This window comes from Anopheles nili, chromosome 3 (genome assembly GCF_943737925.1).
Source record: "Anopheles nili chromosome 3, idAnoNiliSN_F5_01, whole genome shotgun sequence".
Classification (NCBI taxonomy): Eukaryota; Metazoa; Arthropoda; class Insecta; order Diptera; family Culicidae; genus Anopheles; species Anopheles nili.
In genome coordinates this window covers 71,513,381-71,533,821 of record NC_071292.1, presented here as the reverse complement: position 1 = coordinate 71,533,821, position 20,441 = coordinate 71,513,381, and the positions used below count along the sequence as shown (strand labels likewise).

Genomic DNA, 20,441 nt, shown 5'->3' with positions numbered 1-20,441 from the left:
TCAACTCATTGGCTTTGAATGTTATGCAGCAATTATTCGTCACCGCCATGTTTGGCCGGTCGCTTCAAATCGAATGTCATCTGGATCCTGGAGCTGATGCTGCTGCTGCTGCTGTTCAATCACATCTGGAGATGCATCGTTCTGGCCTCACATCCGTCGGTGCAAATGAGCGAACGTAAAATGCCCTCCGATGGAAACGTTCGACATTCAATCGTCAATTACCCAAAATACCATTTACAAAATTCAGACACCCGTAATGAGGAAAGTGCTTGACATGTGTGCTTTTCATGGGTTTTGTGTTGCCTGCTGTTTCTTACTTTTTGCTGTCTTTCTCCCTCTTTATCCTATGTGCACGAGCAGGTCATCTTCCACTTCCGCAACAGCGAACAAGCTGTCGCAGCGTGATTTTTGTGAGATCTTTCACTATCAAACACCGAAAAATTCCTTCTGCAACATGTTCCCGTAAATCGCTGACCATCCCGTTGTGGTTTGGTCGAGCGAACAGATTTATGATAGAAAGTTTTTGGCAAATCCTTGCCCTTTCTCAAGGCAGGCAAAAATGTTCCATCATGGCGTGTGGTTTCGCTTTCCCGGATTGCTCTCTCACACGTCGAGTGCGATCGTTGAACTCGAACGCGCTTGTGAAAAGCGGCATCGCAGCTGTGATGCAACTCGTAATACCTTATTACCAGCGTAATTGGAAGGATTATTTTCCTTCCATGCGTTCCGGATGCCACTCGTGTGTGGTTTGTGTTTTGCGATATTCTCCGAGATGCCCTTCCTGATTCGATGATGCTCAATTCATCTGGCGACATGTCATGGTAGTGTGAAGGTTAAGGCGATAGCTTTGACATGGTGGCAATTTGTAAAAGACAAGATCAGGTATCTGTTGAAGAGGACCATGTAGCAGGAAAACTCATTCTTGATGGAATATGTGATTATTCTTATTAGAACGAGTGAGTACGATCCTAATATTGGAATTATGTGAATGTTTGCTTGGAATGAAATTTACGGTAGCTAAGATGGTTATGGACAAAACAAAATCTATAACGTTATGTATTTCATGATATTAAACATTCAAACAACAACATAAATGATACTACAAAATCTTCAAAAACATTTAATCTGTATTTTGTTCATTTATCGCACATTTGTTTTATTTTTGTGACATTTTTTAAACCGCTTTGTCCTTGGCATTGCACGGCTTCTAAATGCCACGCCATATCACCTGCCGATTGTTGATCAACCGTTTATTGCAGTGCGATCGTCTGCATCCCCTCGTTGAAAAACTGCCAACTACCCCCTGAACTTAAAGAACCCCGCCTTCAATCAGACACGCAATGGTCCAGTTGGCTGCTGCGGCTGCTGCCGCTCGTGGTAATAGCAATAAAAATGATAATAACCATAACAATAATCCTTCCCCTCGGTCGGGCATCCCTGGGATACCGCCGATTGATCACAGATTAATCCCGAGTCCCTTACCGTATTTCAATCGATCTTCCTCCCTTCTGCACCTTTACAGGCCCAGATGCAGGGCTGTTCCGAGGTCCCAAGCCACACACACACACACACACTCTACGGGGGGCGCACGTTGGCGTGTCCAGGCTGGGACAGCCAGAAATGCCAACCTGCGTGATCGCGTTGGCACGCTGTGCGCCCGTGTGCCGTCTGCTGCATCGGAGGCTTACCAAAGGATTTATGTCGTGCGAGGCGGCTTTCCCACTCCCGTTCGCTGTAGTGATGTGTGGGGAGGAATGTGAGGGGATTCTGAAGAAGAGAAGAAGGACCAACTCACCCACCGATCGACCTGCGGATCGGGTGAGGATTTGTAAACATACACCACGGCTGGCCACGCACGGAACAGCGATGAAGAGGACGAAATTCAACAGAAAAACGTTGAAAACAGAGCCTCGATCGATCGACGCAGACGGTGGAGACCTCCCGCTGGTCGAGGAAATTGGTAACGTGGATGTAATCGAAATAAAACAGGTCTTTAATGTGTCGCGGTGACCGTGCGCGGGTTCCTCGCCCCAAAGCAGTCTCTCTTGAGGAGGTGTCTCTTTTATGATGCCTCGGGCAGGCACCGCACCTTGGTGAGACGGTCGGACGGATGTGACCACTTTGCTGGACGACTTTATTCCACACGCGTGAAAACAGGCTCAGCTCGGATGCGTCGCGGGAATCATGCGCCTGTGACGGACAGCGACGACCACCTGCGCGCGTGATACGTTATCAGGAGTCTTCGACGGAACGGCCAAGGTTCAAGCAACATTGAACATAATCAGAAGTAATTGGAACCAATTGTTTAATGATGTGAGCTTAATTTAAGAAGGCCTTAAAAGTTTTCCATTACTTTTCAATATATTGATTTTTATGATGAGGGACACAGAAGAGTAGTTATGGTTTTTTTAATAAAAATAATGTACACAATATGTGTACCCTCAAAAAGGATCTAAAACCAACAAAAGTGATTTGAATACTCTATCTCAACTCTAACTTTATTCTTTTTTTCTAAGAACTCTCTAAACCACACAGCTTACGTGGAAACTATACTATCGCAACGACTCAAACGTTTGACGAAATTGAATCCCGACCATAAAACGAACAGGTCGCTCTATTCCCGGGATTAACCCATCTCAATGACTCCTAAAATCAACAACGCTTCGCGTCGAGAGTCCATTTTATTCCTCCAAGCTCGATGAGTCAGGCCCACCCGGCGGCAAGATAAGCTCCATAAAGATCTCTCCTGGTCTACGGACGCACCAAAGGCACGGGTCAAGCGAGAATAAATCATACGATTTAACCGCCAGCTAGCATGGAGCTCGGTCAGCACACGCCAGACTAGATCGCTCGAGTGGTCGCCTTGGTCAAGGGTTACTACGAACAAAACGAAGATCGATGGGAACGAGTTTTTGGGCTCCACCGGACGATCGCGAAGCAAAAAACGTGAGAAAGTGATCGAAGCAACTGGTGGAATAATACCCACCCGATAAGCAACCGGTCCGAAGGAGCCTTGTTGGCGTGCGCCATTACCGTTGGTGCTGGAAAACACCGATCTGAAATGGTACTGACAATGGCTCAATTTACGGGGCCTCCTGGGTTTCGCCGCGTTAAGCGCGTCCCGTTTCAAGAGCGTGCTACTCGGCACGTGTAGCAGCATTGCGAGCCGGTAGTTTCCCTGACAACGAGCGACCCCCGTCTGATTCAAACACAGAGCACGAACTGGCGAAACGCTTGCCTGGTCGGCTCGGTCAGCTAAGGGCCAAATTTATGAGAGTCAGTAATTAAAAATTTACATATTAAAGCAAAACATGACGGACGGTGACAGTGATGGACGCCCGGCCGGAGGTCGCTTTGGGACGCATTAACCGACATTCCCCAATCGAAGAGGTTTCGAGGCGCACCTTCTCACGAGGCTCGTAAAATCGACGACTCCCCGGACACGGTTTGGCCACAGGACCGAAGGGTTGGCCCGCTCGGAATCCATAAAAGGCACGTCGGATAGAGCAGATAGGTGCTGACGCCGTCCCATAAAAACGCGGTCCCGCGTCGGCACTGGTCCGTCCGATCAAGATTGGCTCCGAATGAAGTTGTCCGACCCGGCGTCGTATGGCGCATTTTTATGGGTGTGAAACCGAGGACGCATCCACATTCTCTTATCGCAACACCGTCATCAGTTGGCGTAACGCCACGACGCTCCCGGCGTGTACCGTATCGGATGGCGAGCTGCCGTATTGTTCCGCCGATTGCACCACGATGTCTCTTGCTTCGGGCGAGAGGCTTACGTGTTGGCGCTTTCCCGATTGGCTAGTAAAAGCGTTCTAAAATCAGGAGAAACTTGCAAAAGCAACCACAGGGGTGGTGGGTTAAAATGTTGCTCCCATTATATGCCTCCGCCCAGCGAGGATCGCTCATTAAGATAGGGAGGTGGATTACATTTCGAGCCGGTGTGGCGAGCGGAGAGCAGGGAAATATATTGCGATATCATTGTATCGTATGAAGATTGTAGTAATTTCGCCGTCCCTCCTCTGGGTGTTATACGGCACATTTGCTAAAGTAATGTAATTATGCGTAAATAACACTCTTTATCCCATGAAGAAGTTATTTTATACGTTATCCAATAAATGGTCGAAGGCTTTTTTATCAGATACATTTTGATAGGTTTTTTGAGGTTAATGGTCTTTTTTTATAATTTTTTCAGTTATTACAAAAAGCACATTGATTTTCTTTATTTTTCCCAATATTATTTCTTATAAAAAATCAAATAATTCAAAATAAAATAAAAAAAAACGAACTAAGCTCTTTACATTCAACACAAAAGACTTCAACGCCCGAAATGCACCGAACAAAAAGTAAGCGACGAACCTTATGAAAGTATGTGAAACAAACAACTTCGCACGAACAAGTACAGTTATAAACCTTACGTTCACATAATTTATTTAACAAATTATTGAGATGTTTTGTAGTAAGTTTAACAGAAATAAAAACATTGACACAGAATTATAACCATTTAATAGCATCTTCATGGATGTGGCTCATATGTGTTAAGGGGATTTACCTAATCCCACTGCTTTCGAGCATGTTCTCTTCCACCAGGCATTATCCGGAACCGGAGCCCCAGATTTAAATCACCCATATCCGATAGCATCTTGCGTGACTGTAGAAATACAGGTATATTTTTTTACATTTTATCTGGGTACGTGCGCATCTCAGCGCGATGATCATCACCACTATGGCTCAATTAACTTGTCTTTTCGCTTGGCTCAAAAGACATACCCAGATTGGCGCCTCTCTGCGCACATCAAATATTTACCACCTCGGCGCTCCGATGATCAAACGCCGTATCCAATGCGGCGTGACGCTGTTTATCTAGTATTTGATCAGCGCAATGAAGCACAACGGCTGGAGCGTTCTTGGAGAAGGCCTTTTGACAAAGCACCTCAATACAGCTGCAGCTCAGCGATCAAGGCCCATCTCGAGCTTCCTGTTCTTCTCCGGGCAGTTCACATGAAAAAGGCCGCATATAAGCCAATTGGCAAATCAATCCACCAATATTGCGTATCCGAGCGGACCGTTCAGTTGAGTCCATACCAATGCGTCAGATGCTCCGGTCGAATGGGACGCAATCGCAGCCCTGGCGGTATCAGCTTACCAAGCCCCGGCTTCGATTTTCTTGCGGTACGCCTTTTAAGTCGTCAATAGTGCGCCCAGTTGCCCAGGCATATGCCCATTACACCAGCTCGCAAAGCCCTGACGAGGAACTTTGTTTTGTTTTATTTGTGTACGGGTTTTCCCTCTTTTTTGTCAGCAGTGCCAAAGCGGCTCGAGTTGGTAGCGAATGGGCGGAAAGATAAATTATTTCTTACTTCAATCAAAACCATAACGGTGACCGTACTGGGATTTGGAGCGACAGCGGCATTCATCCAAGTGCTGGCAGCAAAGAAAGAGATGCGAAAAAAAAAACGTTCCGAATCGCATCAATCCGAGAGCGGGTCGCTTTTCGGCATCCTTTTTTTTGTCTCCTTTATTACACAGATCGAATGCGAACGCTGGCCACACGACGTTCGTCCCCGTGCCCGAATCAGGCCCGGATTGTTTCAATGTTGCCCAACGAGCTTCGCAACCGGGACGCGTTTCATATTTCAAACCATTCCTTCACCGGGCCGCATTGCGCACATCGCGTTTGTATGCTTTTTCTCTACACCTTCACCGCACTGCCTTACACAATTAGTCCCTAAGGCCGGCCTCACGAAGGGCAGGACGTTTAATCTCGCTGTCCCGCGTGCCATCCCTACCTGGCTGCTGTGTTGCTGCAGCAGTTGCTGCAAAAAAACAGTACACCATTGTTCCCATGCTGTTCCTTCCTACTGCTTTCTGCCGTCGCAACACCTAACACCACCACACACGGTACGGTTGGTATTTTGGCCTTGCTTTTATCTGGTTTTATTAACAATTTCATCTCTCAATTAAAGCAGATCGAAAACAACATCGAAATATTTACACAATAACCGTAACCGGGTTGAATAGCCATTGCCTTTCGGGAGACTGCGAGTATAAAGCGAAGGGCATGGGCAGAAATAGAGTATCCTTATTGCTTCCTTGGGTTCCACCTTTTGCACCTTGTGGGCCTTTGCGCGTCAGTTTCCTCGAGGAAAACGGTGCAGCCTGCTAGACCGCACCCTGCCTGTTCAACCCAAGAGTCCTGTGAAAGGAAAACAAAAGCCAGTGCAACTGCGGCAAGAGTGCCGCCTAGGGTCGGGCACACGGCCATGGGATCAAGATCCAGTTGGATAAGACAAGGGCCTCGAGCAAACGATCATCCTTGGGCACGCTGATGGAATGGGAGCGAGCCAGAGTGGCCTCCTCCAAACATACGACCAGAGTGAGGCTTTCTTTGGGAAACGGTGTGGAAAATGGTGGAAAAAAATCAAGGTGAAGAACCCACACACGAACCCGAACTGAGCCATTGTTCCGTGGGAGTGTGGAAAGAGAATACACTTTTGAGGAAAAAGAGAGAAAGAAAATAAAACCTAACTCGACCACCGATAAACCTAGCCAGCTTCCCCGATGACTGATGGATGTTCCGAGGGGACTGCCGCTTGGTCGGTGTCCTCGTCCTACCATTTTCTCCTGAAAGAACAATGGCAAACCGCCAGCACACTAGCCGCAATGCCTGCGGCAATCGGCGGTTGGCTTAGGTCGGTCACGAAACACGTAGCGTTTGGACGAAAGCGCACGCCGGAATCGGAATCTTTTGCGGCCATGGGGAAGCCGCCGCCGAGTGCGGGATTGCGCATTGGAATGGATCGTTTTTCTTCCTTCGCTGTTGTTTGTTTGACGGAGGCTGGCAATCTTTGCGATCGTTATCGCACGCACGGCGCAAGGAGGTGCCATTTTTTTATACAGGAAACGAAGACATATCCGTATTTTTTTTTACATTTTTGAGACATCAATTTCGTTGGTTAAGGTTTTCAGAATTGTAAAAATTGATACCACAAAGAGAGTAACGAGCAGAAAGTAACTGATAGTACATGAAATGTGTGTAAATTCCTAAGATTCTACCAACGGTCCATTAAAACCTTTCAACAAAATGAGTAAAAAAGATATCTTGAACTTTAAAAAATGATTCAGAAACATCTTTAAATTTAATTCACAAATTTTTCTCTTAACACTACTCTTACTTATAATTCTTAACACAAATTATTACTTTACACCTACTCCATCGCTTCAAAGGTACACATCCATTTCTTCCTAGCTATACCTACGATTAAGAAATATCCTTATAGCAAGCCCTAAAAATACCACGAGGCACCTGCTTAGGGTGCTCAAAATATTTTATAAACATGCTCTTGCTCTAAATGGGACCTCGACGTGCATTCCTACAAGTTCACGCTTTTTAAAAGCAGATCACTCAAGCCGTAACGATAGCACCGGATTGGGAACCAGTTGGCCGAACCTGCCATCGATTAGGTTCACCTTTTATCGACCGATAGAAACGGGATCGATTACAGCGTGAAATTGAAACCCCTTCTGCGATGCCGAGGCGCGTGATCCTCGTGCGAACTCAAGGATATCTCCATTCCATGATCGCCGCATTGATGTTTCCAATGGTAATGAGAAAGAGGTAACTCGCTTTTTTCGGCACTTATCGAACGCACTCCCATGGATCCTTTTACTGCGGCGCTTTCTTTTACTGTTCACATTTCTAATGGCAGTTAGCAAGATCGTTGAGATATCGCCGGAGCGAGGACGCAACAGGAACGATCGGCAGCCTTCGCCAGCAAGTCCTTGCTCCCTGCTTGCGAAGGGATCGCTCATCTTGTAAATCAACCGACATAATTGGAAATTTATAGGGGTAAATCGAACCCTAAGCGGTCGTAAATATGATTGTGTCGATCTCATTTACGAACGCAACGCGTTAAAGGAAAACGCACCCCCGAATGGAGGGCGGATATCACTCGTGTTATCCTTTCCCGGGGTGTGTTCTAACCACGCGGGGATTTGATATTTATTCTTTCCTATAATCTTCCGGTTGACCATTTATTTTAACCCCCAAAAAAAGCTACTCACCTGCCTTTGAGGCACGACCAAAAATATGGTTATGGGTCTAGATGGGTTTGGTCAAAGCCAAACCGACGTGCCACAGGTTGCGCAAACATTCGACAACGACAAATAAACTATATTCTCCAGCTTCGGGTGTCACTCCCGTAGAGCCACTTCTTACGATTTATGCACTCCCCTGGCACAACGCGGTCGACCCGTTCTGGGTGGAAATGAATAAATAAAATGACTCCCGCTTTGGTCCACTCGAAAATCTTGGACTCCATACCAGCGGCAGCGCGGATTTTGAATTATGAACCATCCTCCACAGGAAGACTGAGACCGCTTGCAGCAGGTGAAAAACTGTCCCGAAACTGCGCCGTCCGAGACTGAAAAGAGTTATTGAATTATTGAATTAATAAAATGCACCGACGGAGGCATGCCGTCTGTTGGAGATGTTTTTTCCTCCAAACACATGGAAAACCACCTCCATAAATAACGGGTTCCAGAGTTTATGAAAGCAAACTCCATTAGAAGGCTGGCGACGCAAGATAAAAAGCTGCACCTGATTAGAATAAATTAAGTTGATTTCGTTCGATTGATTTTTTGTTCGACGGACTCTCACCGACAAGGCGTAGGATTGCCAAATGCTACATTGATCAATAGCGAAGAGTAAGAGTCTGTTTTTTAAAACACATTTTTAACGTATCAGCCAAACATATACACTTTCATCTTTATGCTGCCGTCACTGGTCTGAAGCAGTCACACAAGTAGCACTAAAAGAAGCTCAAATCTGGTTGGGAAAACAACGAAGGAAAATAAAGCCACGTACGTCCATCACATACTCAAGAAAAGAAGATCCCACCGGTCAGCTTCTAAATAGAATAAATAAATAATATTCGACGCGACAGTCACGGACTCAGTTGTCGTGAAAAGGCGGCCCAATCGGCCCTCGTCAAAGAAACACACCCAAATATGCCGCCCCGACTCGCTGCTCGAAATACCAGCGGAATGTTTGAGAACTACCGCCACAGCGGCCGTTTGCTGTTGAGAATTGTTAGTTTAAGGCCCCCGGAATGCCACTAGTAAGGTATTGTTTTCTTTCCCTCGCAACTCGATCCGTCTTGAACTGCTGACCGACGGCAACGGGTGCGTTTGCGGACGAGGCTCTAAAAGGATTTTCCACCGTAACGGAACTGGTGTCCTTGCCGTTGATGTTTGCGCTGCAGCCCTTTGAACCCCGGCTGCGGCAAAACATATCAAAGGCATGCTTCCGAAGTTGGGATGAGATGGGAGTATATGTGTATTTATATATTTCTATTCTCAATTCGAACGTTTTAAAAGCTTACCATTAACACAACCTCGCACCGAATCACGACAGCTGGGCGCAAGTGTTGTCAGCTTACCTTGGCCGGTAAAACAAAGCATCCTCTTGTCCGGAGATAAACAAGCGTTTTTCGGGTTCATCAATTTGTAAGTGCCTGGAGCTTCTTCAGTAGGCAACTGTTCGGCTAATCGGTGCCAGAATCTACCAAGAATGGCAAACAAATAGACCCAACCTGCACAGTGCGAATTTTACGGTGGAATATGTTGTGGAGACACCGAACAAAACGGCCTACTAAACGTATATGAGGTATATGAGAGCCACAGCAAAAGGGTTGTATCGGGTTACCTGCTGCTCAATCGAAAGAAACAGCCTTCCATGGAGTGCAGACGTTGCCGTTTCTCTTCGAGAATGAAATCCTTTTGCTTTCGGGGTGGTCAATGGAAATTGTGAGTAAAATTAAAAATCCAAATCATCTGCAATAATAATCATTTAATCAAAACATTGAACAACTACTGCGTACAGTGCTTTTGTTAGTTGAATGACAACAAATGTAGTTTTACCATCAAAAGGAAACCACCTTTATTTGATTAAACTCGTTTATTTGCACTCCGCTTCAATAAGCACTTTCACTCAAAAACCACACAGCTAAAGTAAAGTGAGGTTTCTAGATCGAATTGCTTACAGCTGAAATCTTTATTACAGAAAAGAAAATGCCAGCTCAGCTCTTCAATCGTCCCATCGACGATCTATTTACACGATCCCGGCTCTGCTAATCCCTTTGGTTCGCCCAACCGGAAACCAAGGACCTCCCCAGAGATATCGGCCTTACCCTAAACAAACATTAGCCCCTTCCGATGCTTCTCATCCATAGATATCAACCTTCCGTCTACCAGACGACTCCATTCAGCTGGAAAATCAATGGACTGTTCATGCCCAAAATACGAAAACAGGAAATTGAACGAAATTAGCCAACCCGCGCAGCGTTTCGGTTTCCTTGCAACACATTCGTCTTTCGGAACCGGAAGCGCATTGACGACATGCAGCTCCAGAGCACAATGGAACGCAAGGCAAGGAAGTTGGTACATCCTTGACCGCTGACAAGTCACGTCCCGGACTGGGGAAAAAGGTTGCTGTGTGTTTATTTTCGCACCGAATTGAAACATAACAATTTCAAACCTCCAGGCTTTAACAGGAACGACGAGGGATGTGTTCGTTTCGTTGACAAAAAAACAAGCGTCCTGTTCGGGCACACAATGCCGAGGGATTCGAAACGCTTCGTTGACTTTCTTTACACGACATAAATCACAATTTACGCACATTTTGCACATGGTGCGGTGGATGAATAGCGAATTTAAAGCAGTATAAATTGTTTGCTAAGGTGAGATGATTAATAATTTGTCAAATTATTGTGAAAAGTTGTATCTACTTATGCATACCAGCAAATAAGTTTTAAGCGCATTTTAAATTTTGCCAACATAGAAAATTCATACAACTTAAATTATTACTCTCAAGCTAAGCTTTAAAAAATTTATTCTTTTCTCCTTTACCCAACTCAAACTTTCTAGCAGATTTTAGTTTTAAATTACGTTAAGATAAAATCTCAAACACAAACTTCTTTTTAAAGTCTTCATGAAGGCAAAGATCTCAATCTCTCTTAATTTCACTATAAAAAAGTGAGATAACAACCATCTGCCAGCTAAATGGTCAACCACGACAGAAAACCCTCATTTGCAGCTATACAATTTCGAGTTAACGAATTCCCATCTAACGGCGCTTTTTTACGCCTTACGAAAATTAAATATAAAAAACCCAACACACTCACGTTTTATGTTCGCGATTACATCATGCTGCAACGCACGAGTTAATACACGTCGCTTTACTGCCTGTATATCCTCGATCAATCGATCGAGCAATATCAATTCGGCGTGATCTTAATACAATTCCCAACCCCTGCGGTTGGCGGCCTGTTAAGCCAATTATCGTGTTCAGGAACCGCGAGTGCGATCTTTCGCAACCCAGACCACCGCGAGCCAGATGGTACACGAGAGCCATCCTCCTTCCAAGGGCCAGCGAGAGTAAGGATCATGCGTTCAAGCCCGCTTTAATGATCGCGTTCAGATCGCAGCAAGCACGATCAGGACTCTCGCTGAGGACACGGTGTTTGCTTTCATGATTAACGTAATCATGTCCATGGCGATCGTAACGAAGCAATGAACCCGCGAGTCCTGTCGGCCGCACGCAAAAGGCAGAGTGCATTATGCTTCAGGGCCAGATGGGATGGAGGTCTCGGGACCTGCGCAAATCACGTGGACTTCTTCATGAGGCTTCTCTCCGGTTACTAACGGGACCGTACGGAAAGGATGACCGTGTCCGTATTACGCAACCCGCCCATTAAGGGGATAGCCAGGAGTGCTCCGTATGCCGTCACGAGGTCAAAAGCCGGACAGGCGATTGAGCTGGGATCCGTTTTCCTTCCGGGCAGGCACACTTAATCCGTCGTGCGTCCTGGCCTCGTGGAGCTTTCGATCGCTCCGAAGGGCCAATTTCAGTTCTCGTGCATCTGCGCGCGCGACCCTCAACACCGCTCATTAAACTCGGATGGACCACGAATTTCGGGTGCGTTCAATCCGTTGATCCTTGATTTCGTTGCCCAACGCCGGCGTGGGTCTTCCGCTGATTGGCCAATTTTTAAAGGCTTATTTTCGAGATGGTTTTTTTTGGTCACCCCCTCGAGCGGCGCATCCCTTTCGCGATAGTAAAAAAGGAGAAACCCATCAGAATGGACGACGGGGCATAACGGGCCGGATGGCGTTCAGAACGAAACCGAGCACCATCGGGCGAGTGCTGCATTCTCGATTAGTTCTGGGTCGTAATTTGAGCTCAAAACCCCTCGCGCAAGGAGTCGTGCTACGCCAATCGGCTGCACTTTTCGCGTAAGCGATATAGGCCGATGTTGCACAAATTTGACCTAATTTAAATGGGCGCCCTTGCGGTTGCGTAGGACACGGGATGAGCCTTAGCGTCCGTTGTTTACGAAATATCCCGTTTCAAGTGGTGAAAGTACCCATGCGCATTCATGCTGCAGTAAATGGGTGCATTTTCGTTCCCAAAATGGCTGCAGTTGGTCATTTTGCTGCTAACACGAAAAGAAGAGGTACGAAATCACAAAACCGTAATGTATCCGACCTCGTAGTCCTGTTAATCCTTTCTCAGCCGCACACGATCCCATTGACCCCGGCTTGATGGTGCATTTAATCATTCAATCATGGTATAAGTCGGGTTTCATTACCAAAACAAAAAGCAAAAAGAAAGTTTCTGTGAAAACGACGCACAGTGCAGGTGTTCCGTAATGTTTTCCAAAAAAAACACAGGGGTGTATGTGAATCTCCAAACGAGCATTAATAAATGGCATTCAGGAATTGAGGTCAGCAATTTGCTGTAGGTGAGCTCTACCGTATGTTTATAAATCATTTTTACAAAGAAAGACGAATGATTTTTTTCAAAACACCACGCTTATTCTGCCTTAATAATGCTATATGCTCGGTCGATGATTAAGCTTGGCAGAATTATTTTGAAAATTACGTCAGAATTGATTCAAATGTGTATTCCCACCCGTATCATAGCACGACTTCATCTTAGCCTTGTCAAATTCAACAATTCGCGTAAGCTAACATACCAATAGGACAAGAAGCCAGACTGGGCGCTGGGAATGCATTGTCACCGTCTAACAGGGCATAACATCGCACCCAAGCGCATTACACACCCCAGGCGTGCCACCACGGGCGTGCGAATGGTGAATTCAATTATATTCCCTCCTGAAACCCCTGTGCGGGTGCGGCGCTTTCCCGGTGGCAGCACGCACGAAACACAAAAACTACAACAATCACCCACGGGTGTTGGACGGGTGCAATCGTAAGACACTGGGCCAGTGAGACGTTCAACAAAGCCAGACAGGCAGCCTTCATGAAGGAAAGAAAAAAAAGTCCAATCCTTGCGTTGAGTTAACCATAGCGCTCTCCCATGGGCCCAAATACAACGCCGAGAGGATGCGATCTCAATGCCGGTCCGCTTAGGATCAGCGATGCCACCGGGGAGTGTGCAAGCCAATTCTGGTTCGTTTCCCGCATGACATCCTGCGCAGGGCGTTCGGGGAATCCCGGCAGGGATCGGTCGCATTGTCTGGTCGATTTGTGTCGTACCACAAAACCAGCGCCCACGTCGCACGCCGGGGAGGCTCCGAGGACTCGTCCTTGTGTTTCTCACACGTACGATGTGTGCAGGATTATCCCTGGCGAAGGTGATCGCATGGTCAGGAGTGTCCTTACTCAACTCGCAGACGGTTTGGCGAACATCCTGCCACGGTCTAACGAATGCAACCGGTGCTAGCAAAGAAAGGACAAATCTAATCAATACAATTACACATGTTTGCTAGCACGGTCGAGATGCTCACGTTGCATCCTCTATCGACAATGATCGGTCGGCCATTACCATTGAGAATGAGGTGTAAAGGAAGTCATCAAACGTGCTTGTTCAACTCGCCACCGAATCCCGAGAAAACGTGACTCGTTCTCTTCTGGCCTGACGTCCATGGCAGCAGAAGATGTCCCACAGGCGGACAAAGGCACAATGGCCGAAGACGTCACAAGGAGTTAGGTGTGCCCAGGGTCGAAGGTAGGCCTGGCAGGATCAAGCCTGTCACCTGGTGTCCCGACCCAGTTGGAAGTACCATTGTAATGAAGATATTTATTAAATATTTGGATATGTTTCCATGTGCTTCTATTTCCACGCAGAACCGATCAGGAGCCGCATCTTGTAAGGTAGCATCGCATGATCTTCTGCCCTTTGGCAAGGATCCGTCCTCCGGTCCATGGGTTCCCATTGCTCCGAATTTCAATGGAACGCGTTCCTTATCAGCGGCATCAAATCGCCGCAAACAAACAATCCCTCGAAAATCCACCCACCCATCCATCCATCGAACAAAACAGCAAACATAGCCACGAGTTCGTATCATGCTTTTTGGCAGGACAACGCGCACGATGACGTAGCCAAGGCTTGTTCGATGAAGGATTAAGATAAGCGACGAACCCATGGCCATGGCATTGTTTGGACAGCAGGATCTCGACCTGTTCAGGTGTTTTGTTTCGTCCGATGTTTATTTTTGTCTCCAGCGACTGCCTGCAGTGTTTGTGCGTAAGGACAACCTGGCTTTTGTTTTACGAATCAACGTCATGCGGCTAAGGTATCGCTGATGGGTTTCTATTGTCTTTGGCACATACGGACCTACCGATAACAGCTGCCGCAGTCATGCCTGTGGGCGGCTCACGTTCCCGGAGCACGGACACTAAAAAACACAACAATAGACACTGGGCCGCTAAAGTAGGATTCTCGCTCATCTTACAGGCTCTAGTGCTCGTGATCCTTAAGGAAAACTGATCGCCGTACGAGAGACGCCGTGTGTTTCGGAAAGGAACGATACGAGCTGTATTAGCATAATTACCATTTCGGACATCTTGATTGAAGCTCCCAGGAGCTTCGATATGTGTCAGAAACACTTTTCCTCTACACTGGATTCCTTTCATAGGTGAATCATATCACAGCGTGGAAATCGGTACCGGGAGCGAAAAGAGCATATGTCGTTGTAATAGGTTTGATTTGAAAGTCTAAGATTGCCGCTTAAGATTACCTCATGTGCATTATTCGTGTGAGGAAACGATCAACAAATGCCAGTACATTAGCTTCATGAGTTTGTTGGATTTAACACTTTGATATGCATCTTAGAAAAGAGCCGTTTAGACAGGTAAAAGACGATCATAAAGCAATTTGTTTTCACCATTCAAAGTGGGACATAATTGCTTACACGATCGACGATTAAATTTCGAAATTCAACACTCACGCTGCAACGTTTAGACCTTCTTTTTTCTCATTCTTCTCTTCCAGATCTCATCACTCAATGGAAATAAAATAACAACATTTTATTCTGTTTTAAACAGGTTTACGTCTTCTGTTACATTTTTATTACATAATGATTCGTTCCATCACATCTGTTGCTTTACACAATCTCAATCAAAGCTTACTCGCGACAACTTTTTAACTTCCTGCTTTTATTTTATTTTATGCTGCATTTAGGATCACACGCCCACTAGAACCCTGTATTGATATTCACCTCCAGTTGCTGAAATTAACCTTTTACATATTGTTGATTTTCCAATATTCTTTTCCTAATTCATCGTCTCTCTTTCTCTTTCTTTTGAAAATGTTTTTTGTCAAAGTAATGGATACAATGAAATTGATACATAATTTTTTTTATTCTGCATTGGTTTTCATGGTCGAATTATGCTATTGTTCGCATGCAGCGTTCCGAGGATAGCTCTGTCGCAAATTAAGAGCGTTCGCGCATTTATAAAAAGACATGAAGTAAAAGAACTCACAGGCGACTCCAGCAACAATCAAAAACGTTTACTATGAGTAAATGTTTGACCAACTATTACAATCTCGCTTATCTTGATTTTGCTTTCGGCATTGGAGCGCATTTTAGGTGTTCCCCTCCATTTATTTATAGTGCCACGGATCGACGTGCACTTCTCGCGTGTGTGTAAGCTCGGCATGCTGCTGCTGCTACTGCTGTTGGCTCCGATCGCTCCGAAGCGCCAATCAGAAATAAATTACATTAATAAAACGAGAACAAAACGGGCTTCACAAGGAGTCGACGACGATCACTATCGATGCGGCCATTAGCGGTAATAAATTATGAAATTGCTTTTCTACCATTAAAACAAATAAACGAAACGAACGCCCCGAAATTGGAGCAGAAGACGCCAGCCACGAACGGTCGAAGTTGCATATCCCTTCGGTTTCCCAATCGCCTTTGGTTCCGTGCGATTCGGCAAGAACCGATAAAGTTATTATAACTTAAATTGCAACAATTTATTAACGATAAGTTTCACGAGACCGCTAAGAACGCTGTCCACAAGCCGACGACAATGGGTGCCGATTGTAAACGTAATTTAAGCGAACAACCGGACGAATCCGCGGTGCGGGTAATCTGCCGCGTTGCAGTGATCGAATCCTTGGCGCCGGTACGCTGAGAAAATGAAATGTACGCTACACCTTTTCGCACGTTTTATCTACATCATGGCAAAGAACGGTTTGACGTCCTCTTCTTTTATGTTGAGTCCATCGCTGACCGAGGCTATTATGGGCTCCGTTGTAGGTTTACCTAAAGCAATTATTCGAAAGATTGTCCAGCCGGGAGAAAATCGAATTCAAAAATCGGTTTTACAAAGAATGTTCATTTGCGTTTATCATTTCACGCATTTCCACACCGACTAGGCCATGCAAACTAAACTTACAATACTTATCATCAACATGGATGCGAATGTGGCTGTTCAAGGTACTGGACTGGCGGAACTGTTTGCGACACACCGAGCACTCGAACGGTTTTTCGCCGGTATGAATCTTTAGATGGTTCGAGAGTGTTCCCGTCTGGCGGAAGGTTTTGTTGCAATATGTACAGGTGTACGGCTTTTCACCTGCGAATCCAAAACAGAGCAACCCAAAGCATAGTTACGCGAGTGAATAGTGTAAATTGTATCTATCCACTAAGTTGGGTGTCAAATCGTTTCACTCAAGGTGTAAGGGCCAAATTGGTAGGCCCAAAACAAATTACAAAAGCTATCGCGGGGAAGGGGTACAGGACAGCTTACCTGTGTGGATTTTTATGTGATTCGCTAGCGTCGTCGTCTGGCGGAATTCCTTCGGACAGATGCTGCATTTGAAGGGTTTTATGCCTTAAAGACAGAGGTTAGGAACCTATCAGGTCAATATTGTCTAGACGGGAAGGAGGGTAGAGAGAAGCTGTGGTCACAAGATAGGGGAACGTTATTTGCTGATTGCGTTATGTGTACACCAACAGAAGCGTAAATATTTTATTAATTTATCATTTAACTATTTATTCACGTTCTAAAAAGAATAATCCATTTAAACCAAGAATGTTTCATTTAAATATTATGGTAAAGTAATATATACTTTACATGCAACTACATCTGAAAAAATCATAACCGGAGTCTTAAAATAATAAAAAACATAGCTTTATGTAGGATTAAAAAGAATGAAGTTATCTAATCGATAATTTAAACAAAAACACAGTGTGAGATCAGTTTCAACAACCGAGAGGATAAACAAACGAAACTTTAGTCTCCAGATTTTCGATCATATGTAAAATAGACTTAGAACTAAATTGTGTAACTTTCAATCACACAACGAGGCCTTCAAATGTTTTCTGTGGTAAGATAAGATTTTATAACAATCTTTCAGTTCAACGATCAAGCTGCTCGTTTGAAATTTCAATTTTTCGTGATATAAAGTTTGTTAGTCGCCACATTCCAGGCGTGCAAAAAATTGTAGAAAAACGTGTAAATGAAACAAAGACCAAACCATGTGTATTCGCTAGCGCTTGAGTAAAGGTAAGTCTAAAACCCAGCCCCCTACAAGTGGCTACAGCATGCATTACAAATTCTAGAAAACCATTTTTGGTATCATATACCACACACGCTCTGTTACTTACAGAATTTATCATCCGAATGAATTCTGATATGGCTGTTGAGCGTACTGGACTGCCTAAACTGTTTACCGCAGACCGAACATTCAAATGGCTTTTCACCTGTATGAATCTTCTTGTGGTTTGAGAGCGTGCTGAGCTGCCGAAACTGTTTGTCGCAGAAGTTACAGCTGAACGGCTTTTCACCTGTGGGTGGTAAACATCGAAAGAATTATGAGCAGAGCATCGATAGCATGATTCGTAGCAAACATGTGTTACCTGTGTGTATCTTCAGATGGTTGGAAAGTGTCGTAGTTTGGCGGAATTCCTTCGAGCAAATCGTACACTTGTACGGTTTTTCACCTGTGTGTATTTTCATGTGGTTGGTCAAGGTGCTCAGCTGGCGGAAAAGCTTGTTACATTCAGGACACGCGAACGGTTTCGAGCAGTTGGGAATTTTCATGCCAACACTTTCCACCGCCTGCTGTGACATCGGGACTGCCGGTTGCAGTTACGGTCGACGAGTAGAACGACAATACGATCACAGATCGTATAATAATCAGTCCAAGTTCCAGCCTAGCAGATTATGGCACAGTGACCCACCAATCGTACCACAAGAAACTTGTGGCACCGGGAGCAAGATATCCTGATATTGTTTTCGATGTCCTTGTTTTGTGGGGGTGTTTTAATGGGCGTATGTGTGGTCTATCGTACATTCCCAAAAATGTAAATACGTAGTGGTTCAGCTCATCGAATAATCATACTGACTACGAAAAGGGAATGAAAGAAGCGAACAGAAATTTTATTAAACTATCTTTTCAGCAAGTACGAAAATGCATCAGTACGTAAAAATCTATTGACATTACAGAACACACACTCCCCGCTCAACACTTACTTTACAAAAACAAACCCTGCCCTATCCTAACCCTAATTTCCCAGCAGAACCCTTTTGAACTCGTTGCGCCTAAGATAACGATAACCCACAAGCTTATACCTGCGGGAGTTAGATGCAGGAAAGTTCATTCGTTTTAAAAGGCCTTGCGCTAATAAAAAATAACACACCGGAATCACACCAGCAGGAAAACTCCCTGATGTGTACGGTTGGCCGGGGGTCAGGTCAACAACATTCGCAGAACCACATGCATAGCAGACACGAGAACGCACAGGCCGCTTTTCGAGGACAATTCGTTCTAACACATCGTCACTGGCGGGCCGGGGAGCATTTATTCCATCACGGCCCACATCCGGCAAAACACCTTCCTTTTGCGAACCCGGAACACGCGAAAAAACAACACACTGCTCCCGTTTTTCCAAGATCCTATTTTTTTCTTACTTGCTCCGTCTGATTTTGACAGCTGAACAGCTCGTAGCGGCTACATTCCCTAGTTCACTACTGCAGCTCGAGCGCACAGTGGGCAATGCAAATGATGGAAAATAATGTCCGTTTTGTGTAACGAGTTACTTTATATGCAATTTTTGCAGCTTATGTGCCTTTATGAATTCTTTTAAAATAATTTTTTTTATAACTTGACTTACTTAACTACGATTGTAGATAATGACATTGTACCTCATCCATCACTGCAAACATTATCAATTGAATATCGATATAAGAGCATGGCACTGAAATAAATTCAAATTTTCAATGAATGCTCAGCATCTTTCGGATCTATACCTAGGAATATCACTGCAATAAAGTCGTAATTAACATATCTACAAAAAAGGAATCCTCAAATGCCAGATTGGTAGCGAAAATTATACATTGTATCGAGAAAATCATCGGTGTGTGGTAATGGCGGAATGAAATTGGAGACACAACACAGTACTCATTAAGGTCACGCCTCGTAAGCACCACAATTCGCATGCCCCTTGAACCTGAACTCATCCGCAAAAAGTCACCTCATTTTTGTTTTTTTACTTTGTAAATTCCTCTCCAACGCTACCTTCAAATTCGACTTTCATTTTTCAAACATCGTCTCGTACCAACTAGCCCAGTCCTTTCTACCCCCTATCCCGAACTGATCTCGTGGGCTTACCTCTGCCGGATGATCGAAATCAGCCTGAACCGTGCAGGACATCCGCCCGACTCGGAGACCGGGCGATTTAATGATCGGTCATTACGCGTGTAATTTCTAACCGTGGAGGTTATGATTTCGCAACCTTTCCGGACCTTTGAAATCCACCTGTTTCCTGCAGAGTTCGTACGATGGTCACACACACGGTTAGAACACGTCAGGTCGCTCCGGAAGGGCTATGAATAAAAGCCCTACGTTCTCGATCTCCCCTACTGCAAACTTTAACCGATTAAGCAACCGTTTGAAGCTGCCTGGCATCACGAAGTCGCCGCCAGCGTACATGAAATCCGTGGGAAAAGCTCTCCACCCCGCGGTTGAGAATGCCACAAGAGGCTCCAGAATCAAGATTTCGTACTCAATGAAAGTCAATTTAACGATGAAAGGGCATGCACGGCTAATAATAACATCGGAAAGGGGTGGAGAACGATAAAAAAGACGAAACATCAACTGGTTCTGACGCTTGGCT

General features: G+C 45.2%; 1 protein-coding gene across 3 annotated transcripts; it reads right to left on the bottom strand.

Annotated features, from left to right (window-relative positions):
- Window positions 1-16,268: 16,268 nt before the first annotated feature.
- LOC128723090 (gastrula zinc finger protein XlCGF8.2DB-like) lies at window positions 16,269-19,074 on the bottom strand. 3 transcript variants are annotated; one of them, XM_053816799.1, is made up of 6 exons: window positions 18,898-19,074; window positions 18,183-18,670; window positions 17,931-18,110; window positions 17,071-17,154; window positions 16,717-16,896; window positions 16,269-16,583 (listed from the first exon to the last, which is right to left on the bottom strand). In XM_053816799.1, the coding sequence occupies exons 2-6, from the start codon at window positions 18,394-18,396 to the stop codon at window positions 16,492-16,494; spliced, it is 750 nt and encodes a 249-aa protein (XP_053672774.1). In that variant the 5' UTR covers window positions 18,397-18,670; window positions 18,898-19,074; the 3' UTR covers window positions 16,269-16,491. The 3 variants fall into 3 exon arrangements, with proteins under 3 accessions (XP_053672774.1, XP_053672775.1, XP_053672776.1); XM_053816800.1 differs by having other exon boundaries at window positions 18,966-19,072; XM_053816801.1 differs by lacking the exon at window positions 17,071-17,154.
- Window positions 19,075-20,441: the final 1,367 nt, after the last annotated feature.

Coding starts and splice junctions, on each gene's coding strand:
- LOC128723090 (XM_053816799.1), bottom strand. CDS start 18,396: ATGTCACAGCAGGCGGTGGAAAGTGTTGGCATGAAAATTCCCAACTGC. Junction 17,155..17,930: donor TCATTCGGATGATAAATTCT/GTAAGTAACAGA, acceptor TCTGTCTTTAAG/GCATAAAACCCTTCAAATGC. Junction 16,897..17,070: donor TCACATAAAAATCCACACAG/GTAAGCTGTCCT, acceptor TTGGATTCGCAG/GTGAAAAGCCGTACACCTGT.